General features: G+C 42.9%; 1 protein-coding gene across 5 annotated transcripts in view; it reads left to right on the top strand.

Annotated features, from left to right (window-relative positions):
• The first annotated feature begins 5,030 nt into the window (after positions 1-5,030).
• Positions 5,031-22,404, top strand: part of LOC147269118 (C-myc promoter-binding protein-like) — a 64,631-nt gene continuing 47,257 nt past the window's right edge. For all 5 annotated transcript variants that reach the window (XM_086179693.1, XM_086179683.1, XM_086179675.1 and 2 more), the window contains exons 1-2: positions 5,031-5,254; positions 21,083-21,413. In XM_086179693.1, the coding sequence (XP_086035819.1) occupies positions 21,103-21,413 (311 nt within the window). In that variant the 5' untranslated portion in view covers positions 5,031-5,254; positions 21,083-21,102. The remainder of the gene's footprint in view (positions 5,255-21,082; positions 21,414-22,404) is intronic.

Genomic DNA, 22,404 nt, shown 5'->3' with positions numbered 1-22,404 from the left:
GCACGCTTAACATATGCACACAAATAAAGATAATGACAACTATGTCGTAGAATGTACTCTTTAACTGGTAAATATATAATTTAGTTTAGTGAAGTTAGTTTTAGTTTATTTATTCATCCAAACAGGTTTAAATAATAAAGAGGCAAAATATGTAGAATATATGGGCGGGAAACAAATTAACATTCATTTATTCAGCAATGCAGCTGTAATTATATTGATCAGTATTGTGATTTAATGTGTCATTGAATGAAATGGTGGCCGTAAGCTCTGAAAAATGGCCATTGACTCAGCCAGTAATATAATATCAACAAACTATGAAAACAATTCATCAAATACTGAAAGAGCAACATTTCTCCTGTTAAAATGGCGCTACTACTGTGTATATGTGCATCGACTCAACAATCGTCCAGTTAGTCCTGGATATTTTAAATTTGACACCACACAACGCCGTTTCTCACACTCTTTTCTAGTAGGGGGTGTGTGTTTGGAAGCCGTATCCATTAGATGGCAGCAGTGAAGCATATTCAACTGAACAGATGCTGACAGAGCTGGATATGGGATTAGCTCCGCTCACGTGTGTCACGGTTAATACTGTCATTTATAAATGGTCTTGAGGATTGTTGTGTTAAAAAAAAAGACCATCGAAATGTCACTACTTCAAAATCACATCAAAAATAATTCCCGTACACACGATAATCATGGCCCCAACATTGAACTATTATGTCTAGTAATTATTTACTAATGGTGTCCATGTTACCTTGATGGAGAAATGGTGTGTGTGTGTGTGTGTGTGTGTGTGTGTGTGTGTGTGTGAAATGATAATGAAGGGGTTCCTTTAATAAAAAGGTTATTCAACTTGCTTTAATGTAACTAAGCATTAACTAACAGTTATTAATGTTCTTTTAAAGTGTTTTCCAAATAATTCAAAAGGAGTATAATGTGCAGTTACCGAATGCTCCTGTAAAATCAGTAAAATGCAAAAAAATGGGCTCTGCATATGAAAAATATGACACAAACACTTCCTACATTGTAAATCTGAACACATCTCAGTGTTGTGGGAATCATTATGCAGCTGCTGGAGCTGCTGTGAGATAACTTTGTGCTAAAACTGCTCAAGTAGCAGGCATCTGATGTGCGAACGACTTGCCTCCAAAACATCCTCCGACTTAACTTCACGTATTCTGTGTTCGGTCAATTGAATGATGGACTCTTATTTATGCATGCACATCTTGTGAAAAACTGGTGAAATTTGCACACTGAAGCGCTTTCCAGGAGCTGTATACGTGCATCTATCACATACCAAAACAAAATGGAAAAAAGGTTTGTGAGTCGGCACGACTGTGTGGGAATGTTTCACCAGCTCTCCACCTCCACTGACAGGAAGACGAACCTCACACCTACTCATAGCCAAGCTGCTCCAAATGCTTTCATCATATTCGGCCCTTCAATGCAAAGTATAAAATAAAAATGAATTTTTCATCCTGCAAACTCAGCTGCTGGCAAAGCCACCGTAAGGGAGATGTCGCCATCAATAATTCTGTACAGATCAAGAAGCTGCCTGTAAATGGTTTCAGATGACATCATTCATTCATTCGGCATTTCACATGTTTGCTTGATTGTCAGCTCCAACATACAGGCAAGAAGGCAGGTCACTGCAGGGCAACAACACTGAACACAAACATCTGTACCCTGTCCACCTGCACTGTCTCTACATCTGCAAACAAGCCAAGACCCGAGCTAAAGCTGTACTCTGTCCGTTAACGTTGGGACGGGGTTAACGAATTGACCTATCAGAATTCCTTAACGAATCCTTTTAGCTTTATCGATATTTGTGATTAAATAACAACTAATCACCTTTTGTTGACACGCATACACACACACACACACACACACACACACACACACACACACACACACACACACCATAGGTTTTAGCGGTGGTCTTAATAATGTTAACCTGTACACACGAGCTGAAGATGAGCAGCCCAACGTCTACATGGTAATCAATGTAGCCAAGACATTCAAACAGCTGAGCTGATGACTTTATATAAGCTCCGGAGGATCGTGTGTTAACAGCTGTGAGTCAATATTTGAGAGCGAATGTCATAAGAGCAGAGTTGCTTAATGTTGACAGCGGGACGACCGCGGGACCACGGCAGCCCGCTGAGCTCAAGTTAATGTTTGTGTTGAAGCTTTGGCTGAGAGCTGTAACTTAAACTATCAGGTTGCTTGCTGTGTTAATGAGCACTGGCTTGATTTTAGCTTGACTTGTCACATTACTAGTTTACCATGTTGAAGACAGCTTCCTCACATCAGGTAGAAGATCTGGGGTCTGGTAGGACAGAACCACTCAGATTAAACACTGAAGACCAGCCATCATGGTGACATGTGGTCTGGTTTGTGTTCACGTGGTTCTCGCTAGGGCTGAGTATCATCCAAATATGTTTGTTATAGACGAATATCGCTTGACTTGGATAGCGGCTCCTGAACAATACTGCATGGATTAAAATCCATTGTAACAAGTATTACATAACATTATGTTAGAAGTCTTAGCCTGCAGTTTTCAGCCCCTTTGCATTTTCACATTCTCAAAACAGTTTCATAACAGGGAAAATCCTCTTCAAATAGAAATGCAAGAAATCTCTGTATGTCTTTTGTATTTATGCTGTCCAACTTTGCCTAGACATTGCTGGTGCCCCGAGAAAGTGCAGTGCAGAGTTTGAGGTTAGGGGGTCTGAGGTGACTCAAAGAGATTAAAGAGGGTTTTTTTGGATGATAGACTGAGATGACAGAGGTTTGTGGATGGCTTTGATGTTGTCTGTCTCTATGGGGTGTTCAGGCAGTCAGAGATGAACGACAACAGTACGACAGAGAATTTGGATACTACACTTGCTGAGATGACAGTCAGAAATGACTGAGATCAAAGTTAGAGATCAGAGGCAAAGATGGTGTCATTTGCATATTACCAATCCAATGATAAACCACAACGGATTTATATGCCACCTTGTTTAGCAAAATAATGATAAAGAAAAGAGGACAAACCAGCCACCCAGTATCAATCGGAACAAAGACAAGCGAAGAGAGGGGAAGGGCTACGAAAACACTCAACTCCTGCAGCTTCAGCTTTGTTTTACATGCATCACCTACAACCCTGCTGTTGTGGAACTCATCCGCTGTATAACACTCAGTCTCTGAGAATCTGGGAGACTGACAACTAAATTATGAGATAATGAAATTCATGCTCCCATTTAAAGTGTGAAAAGATGTTTGTAGACATCTCTCTGCATAACTGTGACATTATCATCATCATCATCATCGACATCGTCATCAGGAGCAATGCATTGTCTATTGGTGATTATTTCTTTGTTTGTTTTTCATGGTTATGATTTCCCTTTTCTGATGGAATGAGTTTTGATTTTCCAGGGACCAATGTGGTAATCGTTTATAAAATAAATACACAAAATAAATACATTTTTTTACTGGCTCTCCACACATGCTCATATTTGTCTTCTGATCAGCTCTTGATTGGAAATCCATGTGAATTAATCATTTCAAATGAAGTGCTGGGAGTCGTTCAATTGAACTTGTTTAATGCTTCCTGTCACTGATGCTGCTGATCCAAACAAGGGAGCTGGCAGCTCAGAACAACACAAGACTTACATCCAAGACATGCAACAGTTGAACACTGCTGGCAAATAAAGAGGAGGTGCACAGATTCCCCTCCCACCTTGGCACAGCCTCTGAAGTCAGAACATTATTTTATTGGGAGATTTTGGACGCAATCCCAATTTCATATCTCCACTTTTTTTTCTTTTTTTTTTAACTAACGAGCTCTTCGGCATTCACTAATAACCTCCTCTGTCAGACGGGAAGAATATTTATACCGTTTTTCTTTTTCTCTGCATCCACGTGATCCATTTGTTTAACAAGATGGCATTCTGGGTCTCAGTGGTGTTTTTAAACACAGGGTCTCTTGAGATTGTTTTCGAGTGCAATAACTAGTTTCAACCACATTATCATACACCTTAATAAAACAAATCATCGTGCGCTTACACAAAATTGTGAGGGAGTATGTACAGAAAGGTGAACATTCTAAATGCTTTTTTTTTTCTTTGCAGACTATTTGAGTCATGAACTGCAGCAGAATTGCATCTTCATAATGAAATCAGGAGACCGGGCTAAGCTAAATACCTGCTGATCTCATTCCTGCTATTTCTTTTGGCACATAAGGGTTTTTTTCCCTTTCGTTTTTAGTTTCCTTTGTGCTCAGAGCCACACTGTACTAGGGGCATGTGCCATCTTGTGTGCCAAATTTAGAACCATGCCCAATCAGCTACTGGCAATGTGCTGGTCAAGTTTCAGTGAGTCCAGTAGCATCATGATGAAGGGACAGTCTGCATCATAGTGTCTGTGAGGGGGAGAAAACAATCAAATACCTGTATGTACATTGCTTTCATGAAAGAAATGTGAGGTTAAAAAAAAATGCATTTTTATGTAAATTATGTACAATTAGTAACTAATCAGCTGCAAAGTAATGACATAAACAGCAACATCATGTGAGTCCTTTGAGACAACTGCAGGAAAGTTGGTGGTCAAAAGGAAAGTTTTGTTAGTTTGTTTATAACATGAAAGGCCTTTAAAATTGAAAAACAGAAACGCCAGTTATTGTCCAAAAAAACTGAAAACACATGACAAGTGGTTTATTTACCAGTTATGACTTTATGTGAGGAATAAAAAAAGACAAATGCCAATGAAGGAAGACTTTTCCACTGTTGGCAGGAATTTTACCAATGTGTGTGTCCTTGCTGTACCACATTTGTGGGGGCGACAAGCTTTGTAGATAAATTAGGAGTTCTAATGGCCTATGCCTGCATGCATAAGCACTGTTCATTGTTCTATACATGTGCATGCATTATATTAAAGACGGGTCCCGACCAGTGACGCAAGATTAAACACTGTGTGTGTGTGTGTGTGTGTGTGTGTGTGTGTGTGTGTGTGTGTGTGTGTGTACACGACAGATTCCCATCACAAGCAAGATGGCGGCTGAGCGGGCAGCCGGCTCTGCACAGTGACTGACAGAAGACGCCTCGCTCGGCTGGACGGCGAACGGTTTCACCCTGAGAGAGAAATTCAGAAGAAGAAACCGGGTCATCTCGACCGCCTCGCCGTACCTTCTGGGCTGTAATGCAGCTGCACCGGTAGACGTCACCCTCCGAAGTTGTGTCCGCAGGACTATTTAACGTTTACAACCGGGGTAAGTACGAAATGATGAGCGACCGGCGGAGGACTTAGCGGACAGCCGTGCTGCCGTGAGTTCGTCAGCAGCGTGACCAGAGATGCCCTGTCCTCTCCTGTACTACCCTGGGTGTCTGCCGCTGGGGCGCAGGACATTAGTGCCTCCTAGCATGTGAGCGGTACCTCGGTGCGGTCCGCCGCTGCTCGTATTCCCGAAGCTAACTACGTGCTACAGGTTGTTGCGATCAACGTCACTTAATGAATCTCTGGATCACCTGCGCTGCGGTGATGCCGTGCCTCTTGTGAAACACCCGGTCCTCGACACCGCTTCTATGTAACCCGCTGGCGTGCAGTCGTGTAGAGCTAAAAATAACTCAGAATACTCTCTGCACACCCTGTTGCCTCGGGATATTTTAGGGTGTTGCGTTAGAAATCTCTGTCTTACTTGTGAGCAGCGGCACTGGCTGTGTTTACAGACCTGAGGGCTGTCAGTGGGGCTGAAGCCGTGTCTGGTGGTGTGGTGCTGGGCAGAGAGTTCACCACCGGGAAAGCCTGGCCAGTCTACTGTCTACTGTGTGTGTGTGTGTGTGTGTGTGTGTGTGAGAGAGAGAGAGAGAGAGAGAGAGAGAGAGAGAAAGCAGCCTGGTGGTGAAATCTATGGGAATCTGTTAGTTTATTGTATTTCATCATTGCAAATATGTCTTGAGAAACGGTGCCACTGCATGGCCGAGCTGCTGCTGGGTCACAGGAGGAAGAGCTCGTCGGCGTCAGCTGTAAGTGATCATGGAGGGGGGGAAACATATGAGTTTACACAGCAACACCATATCATGTTAGAGATCATTATATTATTATCAGTTTCATCAACAAAGCCATGAAAGGGGTTGTTTTGTTCGAACAAACATTTTATCCTTCTAAGTGGCAGGATGTGTGATTTTCTGTTAATTGAAAATGAGCTGTGATCGGGCAGCGAGCATCGAGTCCATCCTGCCTGCTCCAGAGACACACATGCCCCTGCTGCACCGACGCCGCTCTGTGCTACGGAGGCCAAGACAAGGCGGACTTTTTTTTTAATGCCATTATCGCGAGATAATAGGACAACTAACTCGTTATCGCGAGATAACGGATGTTCCTTCGAGATAAGTTTATAATCTCAGGATAAATTGTGACAAGACAACTTGTTATGAAAAGATAACGGCATTAAAAAAAACAGTAATTACAGATAAAGCCCTCTGCACTGTGCGCTCCACATGGGCGTGTCTTTATCTACGCTCAGGATTGTGTCCATTTTGAATATAAAACAATAAAAATAGATAACAAATTAAAAATCAATAGAAAATCAATATATAAGGAACAAATCACCTATTTGGGTTTGTTTTGATTTTAAATCAGACATAACTAATGAGGCAAAATCCTTCCTAGCTACGTTGAAGAAAAAGGCAGCACCAGATGAAGGACAACTCTCAGCAGCATTCAAAAGGGCGGATGAGCGGTGGCAATGTGACGCTGCTATTACATGATAACATCGCCACATACATTTTTTGGTCTGTGATTCATGGACTGATGTTTCTTGTCAGCACCATCGCTCAACAACCAGCCGTTAAACACGGGGTCATTGAATGGAGGCTCTTTTCTGGCCATAAGGTCGTTCATGATACACCAAACTGCTGGTTCCTCTGCACGCTTGTTGTGATGTGTTTTTACCAAACTAACTGATGGAGGAAAAGAGACCTTATAATTAGAAAATAAGAACTCCCGTACTACCCCCTCCGAAACGCCATCAGAATGGGTGGGGGTGGGGGTGGGGTAGTTGATACTGGAGCTGTTGCTGCTTGTTGTATGTGGGTCTAAGATTTGAAGCACCAGAAGCGGGTCGTGAATGATCAGCTTTTGTGTTCATGTCAGTTCCGACCAGAGTCAGAGCTAACACACACCCGTGTCTACTGCAGGGTAATTTGACCCTGCAGGGAAAGTCGATTAAACCTGTTCCCATTGAAGACAAAAGCCAGATGTAAGCGAGTTATTTGGCCAAGGAGGAAAGGGCTTGAGACGGCCTCTCAGGAGTTTCAGAAACAGAGAAAACCCTTTGATGTTTCTAAAGATATGGATTTGTTGATTATTATGGAAGCCTTGTTCATGTTGACCTTGTAAGACTGGTAAGCGAGCACTTTTACTGGCCTTAATTATATATTCATACACTCTTCTTCCTCAAGGCTGAAGCTGGAAGGAAGACCCCAGTAACCTATTAGTTTAATGGAATACACAATGTGATTATTGTCAGATGGTGCGTCGATATTGATGATGAGTCTCTTAAAGTACACATCACACAGTCTGCCATTTTCTTTGAAACAGAATAACAGCAGAGAAAGAAGGATTACAGAAAGAAATTCTCCAGCTGGAACAGGAATTAGTTTGATTTATAATGATCGTTTTAAAAAGAAAGCTATGAGAAAACATGATGTACATGACTAGACAAAATTGAGAACAGAACCAAGCTATTCTGTAGCTGGGAAAAACCTCCAATTAACTAGATTAAAAATCAAGATGGTTACATTACAAATAATAACCCTCAAGAATGGGACAGCACGGCTCAGAGGTAGAGTTTAGCAACCGAAGGGTCGCTAATTCGATCCTCACTTCCCCCAGTGACCATGTCCAAGTATCCTTGAGCAAGACACTGAACCCCTAATTGCTCCTGATGGCCCTGCGACGGACTGGTGACCCGTCCAGTGTGAACCCCGCCTCTCACCCAGTGTCAGCTGGGATAGGCTCTATTTTATCCTCAAAGCTAGTTCTAGAGGTGCAGACATGCCGCAATACCATGCTCTTCCTCAAGAGGCGACACTGTAGCATCAGGGACCGTCACCAGGTTTTGGTGTCTCATAAGAAGAAGCCAGAGATGCAGCTGCTGTGAGCCGGTACCAGGACTGTGTGGAGCTTGTGACCACAGCTGAGCGCTCAAATGTAAAGTGGTCGGTTAAACACTAACTTGTTAGATGCTAAAGAGGTTAGCATTTCTTTGTGTTTTGCTGTAGGGGTGGACACTGCACCCTTTGGTATTACGCTACCACCCATTGATTTGTAGTGTGAAATAAGAAGCCCTGTGTTGGGTGCCCTGCCCAGCTTGATATGGACCCACCCAGGTTGATAAAATCCCTCTTTTCTCCTGGGTGAGGGATTAAGTAGCTTCGAGAACCTCAGGGCGGAGTGAGGAATGAATCTTAACATCTGAAAATTAATTTGCAGAAATAAGTTGTTGAATAACTAGTTACCTCATCCCAAATCCAGTGGGATTTTTGGGTTGGATTTTCAGTTAAATGCCTAAAATGACATCTTTTTCACACCACGAGATATTAATAATGTTTTGTTGAATGATGTAACACACGTGAGTAAATACTACACTCATGAAATATCACGCATCCATGGTGTAGTTGCTTTACAGTCTGTTATTATTTTACATCACAACAATCAAATTTATGTTTCTAAAATCACAAAAAGGGTGTTGGTAGTGATTTATTATTATTATTTTTTATTTATGTCAAGAATCTATAATCCACAGTAAAAATTCTGCTTGTGTGTTGGTCAAGGTACGCATGGGGATGCTAACTTCTGAGTTTGCCTTCAACATTACCCCATCCCTGCAGCACTCGTGTGTGCCTCGTAAAGGTGGAAGGAGAAACTCCATGATTAAATGAATGAAACAGTTAGCTGTACAAGCTGCTACAGTGGTATTTTGACTGTGCATGAGTTAAAGTCAGACTGGAGCAGCGGTGTCTGCTGCCAAGAGGTTTTGACATTCTGGAGGTTAACTTCCCAGAAATTCCCTACGCATTATTTTGTGGTGTTGCACAGGACAGGCAAGTCCGGTCAAATCATACATGTGACAGAAATACTTTCAAGCCTGTCATCTGAAAACCTCAGCTTCGCATACCAGAAAGGTATCCCCATAAAACTGCTCTGCCCTTGTTTTTCATTCAAGCGATCAAATATCATGGAATTTCTCATGGACAAAGTGCAATGGAAAGATGGGATGTTTGTATTTGGTGGCGTTGCCTTGTCTGTTCTTGTTCAGAGGGGAGAAGGCTACCCTTTTGGAATGCAAGAGGAAATGTGGAATGAATGCACGGTTGTAGAGTCCTGTGCATGTCCACCAAGAGGCTTTAGGGCAGTCGGTAAAAGATCAAAGGACAGACAGCTGACGGCAGCTGCTGCAGCTTAGCCTCCTGAAGACTTCAGGAGCACTCAGTAAACCTGGTTCCTCGTCTCCTCACACCAGTCTCAGGGTTGATGTTCCTGTATAACCGAGAGCACGCGTCCTCTCATGTGGTGCTGGTGTTTATGTACCTTAGACACAGGGTGCAAGTGCATCGCAAATATTTTGCGCAACTAAGGGGTCTTGTGGGACATGTGGTTCCCCCCTCTCATGTTGTGAATGTGATATGGGTAGAGAGGTGTAGGAATGACTCCTGAAATAAGCTGTTGAACGTCCAGTTCCCGCGTGAAGGAAGGTCAGTGGTAAAAACTACGATATATTTCAACATTTTCTCGTATTGCATAAAATATGTCAGTAAATATCTTCAAAATGGTGGTTGCCAAAGAAGAAGAGCAAAGCTAGTTGGGATAACTTTGTGGCCCTGTCTTCGCTGTGTAGTTCTTTAATAACGTATCTTTAGCTTTGTACTAATAACGATTGAATCTACACATCAGGGATCATAAAAGTGGCGTTCACTTTTGTGTCAATAAGTCAGTTCAAATATAAAAATGCTCATTTTGAACAATAATCCAAAATGTAACCCCCTGTTGGCTTTAGGGTTGAGGGAACCCACAGTGATGCTAACTCCTGGGACGACCAACAAAATGGCGTCCCTGTGGCGCTCTGTTTCAGTGTAGTATCCATTACAGCGTGCATGCTCACTGCCACTGTTGCATCTGAATGGTATGAATTACAGTTTTGTACCAACCAGAAAATGTAGATGTCCCTGAAGATTCAGTAATTGTGAAATTGAAGCAAAAGTGTGGATTATTTTTCCGAGCTACAAAGGCCTCTACTGCCATCACTTGTGTGTAAATTGTGTTTAATACATGCCGCTTTCCCACCGGCCACTGAGCCACTTATTCGCCCGTCTTTTTTGCGGCTCGGTCCGAGTATTCAGACTGAGTGCGGCAAATTGGGGGTCAGTTTTAGCCCGTCAGTTTTCCTCCTCTGAGGGTACGCTCATTACCGCCTCCATTGCTGTATGAATCCAAGCCACGGCTTGGCGTGAGGTGGGCGGAGATGTTTATGATGACGCAAAAATTACGCTCGCCAGTACTCCCGCATCAAACTCTTCTGGGAATGTCAACACCGACAGAGTGAACGAGACTGTGAGTGTGTAACATTGAAGTTAGCAGTAAAGTTGTAGCTGTGAGCCTAAAGCAGAGCAGTATTTATGTACAAATTAGGCTTCTTGCTGGTGAATAAATATTCCAACTCCTCAAGACTCAAACTGAAATTCCTCTGTTTCACTTGTCGGGCAAAATTGGACATAGAAAATGACATTGGAATATTTCTTATGTAAAACAAAGGTCCAGTGGCTATTTTTGCACATCGTATCCACAGAAAGATCAAATAAAATAATGTCAGATGTCCAACATTCCATTGAAGGACTGTCGAGATCTCTCTCTCTCTCTCCCTGCACCGTGGTTGGTGCTCGGGTGAGAACTGAGAGCATGTCGTCTCTGAGTGAGATCAAATGAATGATTCATAATTGATATATTATGCAATACAGATTAGGTAATGTTCGTACTGGTGTGGTGCACCAAATGAAATCCAAAGTATTTCATGGGACTACTAGATGGCACCGAGGATAAATCACTCTCTCTGCAGCCGAGAGGTCTCTGCCATTGACCTACTTGAAGTTTTCTATCAACAGAAGTGATAATGGTTTACTCCCGTTGTTGTGTGGCTCCCATCAGTGATCGCTTGTGATTCCTGTCATTCTTTGGAGGTGTGGCGCTCAGGGACCACGTGAGTTGCACGGCTACAGAAGTGCCACTTAAGTTGAAGTCAGATCTAAGTTTTCACATTCAAATGTTGCTTTTTTAAAAGTTGACTTTGAATTTGAATTGAACATTGTTTTTGCCAGCCCTGCTAGTTTGGCTGGTCGGCCACGAGAAGTCGGGGAGTGCTCTCATCAGTCATCCAGGTCTTGTTACTCTAATGTGTGTGTGGTAGGCACCTGGAAGACGTTTCAGTGTTCTTGAAGACGTTTCAGCGCTCTTTCACCTTGGGTGAGCACTGAAACTTCTTCAGGAACACTGAAACAAGTCCAGTTGTTAGCCATTACGTTAGCTCCAATCACGGCTCAGCCTTACTTAATGTGGACTAACCTTAAAAGTGGACCAGCTGTCTCTTTAGCGTGATGTGATGCTGTAGCTTTATGCAGCTCTACTGAACGAAGTCACACAGCACACAGGGGCTCAGGACTTGTCTTCCCAAATCTTCCGATCCCGGTATATGTTATTTCATACCACAGTGATGGCACACAAATACACAGATATGGTTCTGGAAATTCTTTTACGAAATGGTTACAATTAAAAAAAAAACAAACTGAATTATATAATACTTGTTCATTTCCTTTGGTTACGAGAAGCAACTGCTGCCCACGTGTGTTGGCATGTTGCAAGCGAAAGTAACCAAATTATGTATAGTTGGAAACAAGGTCTTTGGATCACCTGTACGCCTGCACATCCTGGTAATGTAACGGCAGTAAATTGAACTGAACCGTGAGGATGTTTCTTGTTAGACAGTAAAACAGCATAAGAAGGTGGTGTGGATTTGCACGCATACAAAGACCCGTGGGAGGACATGTTTTATGCCACCCAGTCTGACGTCAAAAGTGCTGGTGTCTGTAATGGTATGAATCTCCGCTCTGGGGTTTTCACACCTACTTAAATGTGAACTTGATCACTCAAGAAGGATTTGATCAACGTGGGTGGGTCCTAATCTAGCGGGGCAGGCCAACCAACATAAACCTGCGAATGGGAAATGCCGCTGTTTAGATTTTTAGGGAGAGAAATATAAATATCAACACGTTCAGACACACTGGACACACACAATCTGGATCGAGCTGACTGTTTCTGGTGGGTCGATATCATGTTTATCACCAACACGAGAATGATGGTTTCTTTGCCTCTTCAATATGTGTTTACAATTAGAAAACAAAATAACTTGTAGGCCGCAGGGGGTAAGGGCTAATGGTGTTTTTCCCCAGAAGAGGCTGTCATCCACAGGCTCACCACAGGGCCGTGTCCTGTCTCCTTTATTGTATATTCTTTATACAAATGATTGCAAGAGCAAATACAATGACAGGCACCTTCTGAAATTTGCGGACGATACAGTCCTCATCAGCCTGCTCCAGGAAGGAGAGGTCGATCATGGTCCGGTCTTGGAAGACTTTGTAGAGGGGTGCCACAATTACTTTGGAGCTAAATGTCCTAAAAAGTAAAGACATGGCCACTGACTTCAGGAAAACCTCTCCCCCTACCCTCCCAACCATCATTGAGGGCTCACATGTTGAGACAGTTGAGCGCTATAAATACCTGGGAACAGTCATTGACAAAAACTTCAGTCGTGACCTCAACACGTCTGCAATCTGCAAAAAGGGAAATATTAGAGACTTTATTTTCTGCGCAGACTGAACACTTTTAGTGTTGACAAAACACTGATGGTCCTATTTTACAGCTCTTTTATTGAGTCTGTTTTAACGCTCTGTATTATTAGCTGGTACAGAAGCCTCACTGTGCAGAACCAAAAAACATCTATCTGGCATTATCAGGCCAGCCAGTAAGATAATTGGCACACGGCAGCTTTCTCTGTCAGACATCTACAACCCACAAGTCTCGCAGAGGGCACCGTGGATGTTGGCCAGCACTGACCACCCACTTTTAGGAGAACTTGTCCTTCTTCCTTCTGGGCGGTGTTACAGGTTCCCCAGGGTTAGAGGCAATAAGTTTAAATTTTCTTTTATTCCAAGTGCAATAAGTGTTCTTAATTTGCACTGAGTCTTGATGGATTCAATTTGCCTGCTCTATCTATAAGCACTCCACATGGTCCTGGAGCTCAAAGGATTTTTATTCCTTAATAGATTTATTCTTCTATGGACAGCTTGATCTTATCTATCTTATCTATTTATTCATGGTTCTTGTGGTTGTGATTGTTGATGTCATTTTCTCGATTGTCCGTTGTATGTTGAATTGCACTGCCAACCAAATTTCCCCTTGAGGGACAATAAAGAACTGAACTGAAAGCAAGATATCAATAACGAACATTATCAAAATATCATTTGAAAACTACCATAGTCTGATTAGGCATTTATTTATATTTATTTTACTGCAGCAGACACAGTTGTAATGATACTGAGGCATGACACTAGTTGTACTTCTCTGCAGATTGCATCAATATTTCAATAACAGCATTTGGGGGAAAACAGAACTAATATTTCAGTAATGCAAAGAATTCAATAAAAGCAGGATATTGTGTTAGACTGTAGGCCACAGCACAGAGAAAGGTCTGTTGTCACGCAAAATATGGCCAGGAAAAGACGATGCTGCAGCGTTCTAAAAAAGAAAGCTGCTATAGACGCAGAACATCTAAGAACAGTATCACATGTTCCCAGGGAAGACTGTCCGCAAACACTAATTAACTCCAAGCCTGAGCATTGTCTACTGGGAGAAAGGCTCCACAGTTGGTGGGTGGCATCCGATGTTAGACAAGATGAATTTGGGCGTTGGGCATTGATGTCATCATCTGAAGTGAGATTCATCTCTCCTCACAACTGAATCCGTCTGAGCACCAAAACCTCTCTCACTCCTCTGTGGTTGGTGCCACTTCTGTGGGATATTGTGTGTGTTTGTTCACTTGTTATATAAATGGATGCTTTCAGTTTATGATGCAGCACCAGCACGACCGCACTGAGACCCACCAGAGTGACATTGTTGAAAACAGGAATTCTTTTAAGCTGATAGATGCAAATCATTTCAAGACACAATCTCAACTGCTGTTGAAATCAAGACCTCTTTCAGGCCACTGGCAACTGAGGCAACTGGCCTATGAAGCCTAATAAAAATCCACTAATGAAGAACATTCTAGCAAAAACAATGCCAAAGTAAAGTAAGATATTAAGTCCAAAGACAAAATGTCACGTGTGTGTATTCTCCATCCATCAGTTGTAACTGACCTTTGTTTTGACACCTCATTTGAGCCAATAGCCAGTTTGGACAGGCCCCACCCGACATCACTTCCCTCCCCACTGCACATCCCTCCCTACCTCACTAAAATGATCTTATGCCATTTAAACTGAGTTTGTTTTTGACGAATAAAACAGACACTGTAGCTTTTTTCATAGCCGGGAGTATAAGCGAGGGATGCACCGATCTGACGTTTCATTCCTGTACCAAATACTGAGGTGATACCGATGTTTGATTAATAATCTGTTCGTCACATTGTGCTGAAGAGTCAAGGATCTTCTATGTGTGATTGCTGAATCATGTTTTTTGTCTGTTGGAGGGCTTCACGCATTCCTGCCTAATACTCACTGAAAGTAGATCCACAGTTGTCACTGAAGGATGTGAGCAGGAATGTGTCAGATGTGTTCTTGGTGAGTTTGTCTAGTTTATGTATTCGTATGATTCTGATTGCATGGAAATGCTACTATTTGTTACAGAGGTCATCTTTCCTTTAAGACATTATGTGACCTGGTGCCGGTAAAAGGCACAGAACCCAAACGCCCACCCCTCTGGGCTAACTCGAAGCAGATGTCTGGCTAGTAAAGCTTCCTACTGGCTTGTGTTTATATTCTCGTGCACATTCCTTTTCACCTCTTCCACGTGTCTGCCCTGCTGTGGCAGTCTTTGAGCTCAGTGTCTATACAGCTGGAGTCCAGAGGAGCGACTTGGCTGTCAGAACTTCGAACGTGAGCCTGTTTGGTGAGCGTCATTGGCCCCCGTTCTTATAAACTGAAGACTGCTGGAAGTCCTTCCCCCCTCACAGTGTCCTAAACAAGCCCCATGTGGATGTCCCTGGGCACCTGATGGGACGTCTGATTGAACCCCTCCCTGGGCTTTGGTTTTAAGTCAGCAAGTTTGGGCTGGGAAGCTTCTCCAGCTCTGGCTGTCGGCCCTTCATGTAGTCTGAGTTTCATGTTTCTGGACCTGTGGTGCTTTTCCAGCAACTCTCCCTCCTTCTGCTTCTCTGGCTCTCACACCTCTCTCTACCTATTGTAGTGTCGAGTGTCAGAATGAACCCAGGGAATCTGTGCATCCTGCTGTGTTATGGCAGAAATAATCTTGCTAGCATGTTAACAACATTGTTTATTATACCCCATAGACAAAAGCTGATTTCTGCTTTACTAAAACAAGCATTGTGCAACAATTTTTGGGTAAAAAAGGGATATCTTCAGGCATTTATTCAACATGAACTCATGTCTTAAATGATTCAGAAACACATAAATATCCTCTGCAGCTCCTCAGCACCACTGTAAAAAGCACATCGAGCGTGAGGAATAACTTGTGACTGCTTTCTGGGTGTGTACCTCAAGACCAAGGCGAGCTTTCTCTTCCAGGTCAGTGTGCCAGGGGGGTAAGCCAACAAATTAAGATATTTGGATGGATCAGACCACTTAAGCCGTGATGCATTTGCATCAGGCACAGTGTGAGTCACAGCTCTGAACCGTTTGGGTGCAGTTTCTGGAGGAGAATTCGGTGATGATCCGTGCAAGAAAATCCATTTGAGCCACGTAATACATCATAAATGGGTGTTTAAATGTGTTTTGCCTCCTCAGCATATTTGTTGGTTTCTAAGTCCAAGCTTTTTTGGATGAGGTACATTTCTGCTAAACTTGTAAATCCGCTGCTTTATAGACTGAGACTCTTCCTCTGCAAAGTACGATGATGCAAAGGTTTAGTCTTAACCAGGAGTTTTCATAGTCTGAGATGGTGGGCCTAACTTAGACAAAGCTTGGGATAAGGCTTACTTCTTCTCACTACTTGTGCTTTAAAGTCTGCATACTCCTATAGGATCATTGTTATGTAGTTACATGGACAGTCAACTTACTACTTAGCCGAGCTAGCATTATATTGCTGTTCCACATATCTTCAGAGTACACCAAGTTCATGAAAACAGTTCAATTCCCTAGAAAGTGCTGCATCTCTTCACATGCGTATCTTTGACCATACCACATATATCTGGGCTGCTCGACATCTTGTCCGTTAATGTCTAATATTGAAGCTTTCTGAAGGTAAGATGTATTTGACAATTGCTGATTAAATATTGAAATTAAATTTTGTTTGATATCCAAGTTCATTGGAATGTAACAGATTATGTCACATGACTCCATCCTTGGTGTCGTTGCTTTCTCTCTGGCTTTACAGCCATTCTACAAGTACTGTAACTCATCTTCAAATTTACACTTCTGATATATGGGACGTGATACATGGCACATACACGTCACAGAGTGCTGCTGCTCTGGTTTTCATTGTATTTTTAGCAGGCTGACGGCAGGGCGAGGATGGGTGTCATTCTTGGGTCTATCGTGTGGCACCGGAGCTGATCGAGCAGGGAGGTGACATGGCAGAGTTTTCCTTTGCTTTGCATTCACAAAGACTGCAACAAATTAGGTCAACATCTTTCCTTCGTTATTGTCACGGTTTTGTACTGTATGAGGCCATAACTGTGCAAATTTTGTGTTTCATGAAACACCTACATCTGTATTGTGTTACTTGACTCTCATGCAAAATTTGTGGCTTTCCATAAGGCAGCAGTAATTTAATGAAATAGGATATCTGCTGTACTGGTCGACACCCTGTGCAACTGTCCGTGCTTTCATTATACATTACAAAATACTGTGGTTACTCTTATTTGTCCACTGTGGGCTTTGAAAGTGTGTTACTGCAGAACAATAGAAGCCGGCTTTACTTTTGTATGTTGTCCTGCAGTTGAAAAAATTACATGTGTTGACTTGACCATGGTCTCTCAGCCTTTCATTAGTAATGTGAAATAATGGAATGTGACCCTAGAACCCCAGGTGTGTGTGTGTGTGTGTGTCACCTCTTCAGTCTGTCTGTGATTTACTTCTTTACATGTGCAGTTGTTTTCCACATGCCTCAGCTGTTCTATCTGGCTATCAAATTCAAGAACAGCACTTACGGAACATAGTAATTGTGTATTAAAAATTGGTATTTTGGGTTTACAATGTCTTTGATATGAAGGTGGGAGGTAGTTTCCTCTTGACTCAGGACTTATTAAATTAACCAGAGTTCATTTTGTATTTAGTTTACTTTGTTCCGTGCTCCATTCCCAAGTCAACATTTTTGAGAAAGAAGGAGGCATGCGTCCCACATCCTGTCTGTCGGGTGTTAAGCCAACGTGTAATGCAAGTGTCCAGGGACAGTTAAGAGCCTGCTCTGTGTGTTGGACAGGAAGTTGAAAAGCAGACTGTGATCCCACAGTCAGGATGCCGTGCAGATGTGCAGCCCTCCGAGATCCTGCAGTTAGTCGCTCTTGGTTTAACCAGCTATTCTCCAGCTGATAGAGGGAGCAGCGCTGCCACTATCAAGGTCCATTTAAGATAGGAGATTACTCAGGCTTCAGTACTCATGTGCCAAACAGACAGACCAGAGGCCGGAGATGTGTCACTCCTTCAGCCTTATCACGGCTGACCAGACATCCCCCGGCATTAAGACCTAGCTTAGCGCGCTAAGACAGTCTTCTCATGGGTTTGTCACAGTGCAGAGGTGATGAGGTGACGTGGATCTGTAATTCCAGTGAAGGAGCCAGAAGAGGGAAGCAGCTGCCATCTGCCAGGAGCTGAAAGTGACGAGCACAGGAGGCAGGCTTTTCCATCCTTTTCACAGACTTAAGTTTACATGGTCTCCACCAATGTTGAGTCTAAAAAGAAACTCTAGACTAACCACACCGAAGTAAAACTGCTAGCTGAACAACTCACTGGGCACCGATGAATCTGTGGATGTAAAGAAAGTACAGAAACAAATGGGATTGTGTTACATCTGTCAGGTGCCATTTGAGAACTACATCGTTAATCAGATCAGTGCTTGTCAAACTGTTTCAGGACAAAGACCAATTAAAAGTTAACTCAGGAGCCTCTGAACTCCCCAAGTGTCCCCCACAACACAAGGAGTATCACTTTTAAAGTAGTTTTACTAACAGCACATGCATTGTTAATCTAATTATTATTCATTGTTGTCTGTGTAACTGAGGTTCAAGGACTGGGCAGGGCAAGCTGGCTGTGGCCCAACCTCTGGTTCTTATGACTGAATGGCTGATATGTTGTACCTGAATGAAGGGATGCAGCAGAGAGAAGCCGTCGTCACCCGCAGACCTACGTCATGCCACTGAGGAGTTTTCAGAAAGTCTGGGAGAATAACACCTTTTAACAATTAAGACCTTAAAAAAAAAGCGCTGATTCAGACCACATGGTTTTTTTTTTAAACTTTGTTTATTTGGAAACATAAGACACACTTAAGCTACATAATGATGTAAAAATCTCAAACACACAGAAATGAATGGACCCGCCCTTTAAACAGAGTAACAGTAGGACTGAAGTCTGGATCTAATCGGAGTCAACAGTCTGCTCTAAGCTCTTTCAGACATTTACACGTTGTTTTTGATTTCTGGAGGGATTCAGCTGACGCTGGGCAAACAGGTGAATTGTGCAACATTGTAACGCTCTTCGTAGAAAAAAGAGAGTCCATTTAATAATACAAAAAAACATAGGCCTGAAGGCGGTTTCTTTTCTCACAATCATCCACGAGGACTGAAGGCTGAACTGATGAGAATTTAAAAGTCAAAATAGTGACATTTTAGATGAAGTTGAAAGCCTCAACTTCCCCTACATATCACTGTGTGATCAATTTTCTGGCCATTATTAAGCACCATAATTTAGGATTAGGATGAGAACCTTAAATATCTCTAATTTAGAGTCACTCCAGGAACTACAGACAAACTGGACCTGGAGTTCTGTGTGTCAGAGGGATCTGTTTCCTCTTTGTGGGCTACAACCCTCCAAGTTTGAGGAAAATCAGCTTGGCAGCATTCTTGGTGCTGCTGACAAACAAATAAACAACCCACTAGACATGGATGAAGACTTGAACATCTTGGCAGATGTCTCCAGCATCAAGAAAGCTTTGACATGAAATGTTCAGCTGGTCAGAGATGAATACTAACAATCCTAATGTGCAGATGGAAGACATTCACTGGTGGAGGTCAGCACAGTGAGGGATTTTTGTGGTGGTGGATTGTGAGGCATATAGATGGAGGCAGAGTCTCACTAGCATCGCATTACACAGCATGAACTTGGCACTTTTTTCACCTTTCCTCTGGGCCAACACATTTAAGCTAGCTAGTGTAACACACCCTGCTAATTAAACCTCTCTGCCCACACCCTCTTACTGCATAAGCTTGGAATCACAGGCCCGTGTCCTGTGGAATTATCCAGAGTTAAACTGTGCAGAACAACTTGGATTACAATGAAATGGCTGAGGTCTGGATGAGAGACTCTCCCAGAAAGTGACATCAACTTGGTAGAGCTTTTTAAAACAATCCGCTTGGTTTCTCATCCTTATTTGCCATCTGTGAAAAATCAGTTGAAGACCCGGAGTTGCCCCATATTTGAATCCGATTGTTGCTTTTCAGGTATGCATTTTTGATTTCAGCTGTTCTGTTTTTGCACGACTGACCAGTCGAGGAAGCAGAGAGAGCGCTGGCAGTTTCATTTGACACTTTGCATCCCTGAGGCTCAAGTGTCAAGAGGTTGAGTGATGAATCTGCTCACAGAGGCAAACTGAGACTTTAAACCACCACACCCAAAGACCGCAAAGGAAAGTCCACTGTAAAACCGAGTGGACGCATGGTCCGTCTGAAACATTTACTATGAGAACACTGTTGTGTTTGGTTCTGTCTGCTGGTTTGCTTCAAGTCGTGACAGCTACACGTGTCCTGGAACCCTGTAAGTGAGGTGGTAAATGGATTTACTTTTCACCTTTGTGATCTTGAAGAGAAGAAATCACAACTGAAAGCCTCAAGCGGTTCCAATATCAGATTTTATGTGCTATTGTGTTTATCATAACGTGATCCAGTGTTTGAAGGTACGAGTTAGACCAGTTTGTTTATTATGTCATGGAAATACATCATTTCATGTGTCAGTAAAATGGAAAATAATGATCATATTTGGTGAAAAATATTGCGATTATTGATTCTGTCCTTATGGCCCTTTAACGCACACCAAGAATTTCAGGCAAAATTCCCATGAAAATGCAAACAACAACACTGGCAGGATTCATTGTCCAATTTTAGGGTGAAAACATTTGGAAAGGTGCCAGTAATTTTTAAGCAGTTCAAATATGCCAATGGATGATATATAGAATCAAGCTATCACAGGATCTGATCCAGCCCATGTTGGGCCTCCTAGCTGGATGTCCATGCCCTCCAGGCAGCCTGTAGTTGACTCAGGTGTGTTTCTGGCCAGGTTTTACCTTTATACCTTTTTTATGTTATAAGGCTCACAACCTCAGTACCAACAGTGTTTTGTCTGCTCAAAGACAAAATGTTTCCTAGAGGAAGATGTGAGGAGGAGATGAGGACATTCATCTCCCTCTTTGCTAGTTTCGTTTTAATCCAGTTGTGTATTTTAGTGCTAAATCGAGGATGCCAGAAAATTCTGAACCTGCTGCTACCACATGAAAATGACTCTCACCTCCCCCGCCCTCTGCTCTCGTCTCTCTCTCTCTCTCTCTCTCTCTCTCTCTCTCTCTCTCTCTCTCTCTCTCTGTCTTTCTTTCCTTGACTTCCGCACAGGCAGTTGGCGGGAATGGGAGATGATGGAGGACAAAGGCCCTCGTGTAGCCGACTACTTTGTGGTGGCCGGTCTGACGGACCCATCCAAGCCCCTGGACCAGGAGATCCACTTTGATGATGCCTGCCACAAGACAGCCAAGCCTAAGGCACCCATCACCGATGTGGCCGTGGTGATCCGCTCGATGGGCGATGAGGTGCCGCCGGGGTTCACCTGCATCGAGATGACACCAAGTGGCCATTCAGCTGATCTTAACAACGGGGGGCTCATGGCACCCCAAATCTTCCTGTGCTACAGGAGAGGGCGTGATAAGCCGCCACTCACTGACCTGGGGTAAGTGAGAACAGAGATGTTGATTTCCTGCCTTCATTTCTCCTCATGGTGTGAGACAGGAAACTCCTTAAATGGAGTTGTGAGGTTCTCTCATGTTCGAAAGATGACAAAGAAAACATCGCGGAGGGTAATTCTGTTAGAGCCGCCCCCTCATGCCAGAAATTAGTGATTTGATGAAAAAAATCAGATTGAGACTGTTGTGTACAAATGCTATCATGAGTTTACTTGCTTGTTTATCTAGAAATATTTGCACAATTATTGATATACTTGAAGTGTGTATTTGTCATTTTGACAAGTCAGTTTTACTAAATCAAATGAGTAACAATAGGGAGGAATAAGGAATACGAAGCCATTTCTGCAACATTTGCTCACTGCTGTTTTAAAATAAAGGTTTTTGAGGTCATGTTATTGTACAGGCCGTTATCGCGATTGTGTGTGGACTGATTGTGCAGCACAAGTGGAAAAAACTCATTGTTAGGATTGTTTTGCTCAATTGTGAGATCACGATGAGTCCATAACTTGAGAAATGTGTTATTTGGACTTTTAACTGTCGGCATCGGTGAACTTCGAATAGAATTCATCTCAGATATAATTTAGATGAATGAGTCAAATGAAAGATTTCTCCGGCTTTCAGGGAGGGCGGAAGTTATAACAAAAGACAAACTAGAAGAATCATTTAGAAATAATAATTGTGTCAGAAGATCAGAGTTATTTCCTACTTCAAGTACCGTTGTTACTTTCAGTGCCACTAATGCTCAGCTGTTGGGGCTGCTGTTGTTTCTACTTGGCCCACATGGCCCTGTCCTGACTATGGGGTGCACCTCCTTCCTTGTGCTGCCTGGATAATCTCCTGTGTAGGCCTGCCTGCCTTGCAGCTGCTCCTCTTGTGATTGTACATCACAAAGTGTGATTGCTGCAGGCGCAGGCGTCCTCCTCTTCCCCCCACAGCATCGTTGGAAGTGAGGGAATTCAGTCGTCTCTCACCTCTGGG

Source organism: Aulostomus chinensis, chromosome 2 (genome assembly GCF_037954235.1).
Source record: "Aulostomus chinensis isolate RoL2024-O1b breed Wild chromosome 2, RoL_Achi_v1.0, whole genome shotgun sequence".
Lineage (NCBI taxonomy): Eukaryota > Metazoa > Chordata > Actinopteri > Syngnathiformes > Aulostomidae > Aulostomus > Aulostomus chinensis.
Note: the sequence above shows the minus strand (reverse complement) of the source record. Positions and strands in the feature narration are given on the sequence as shown.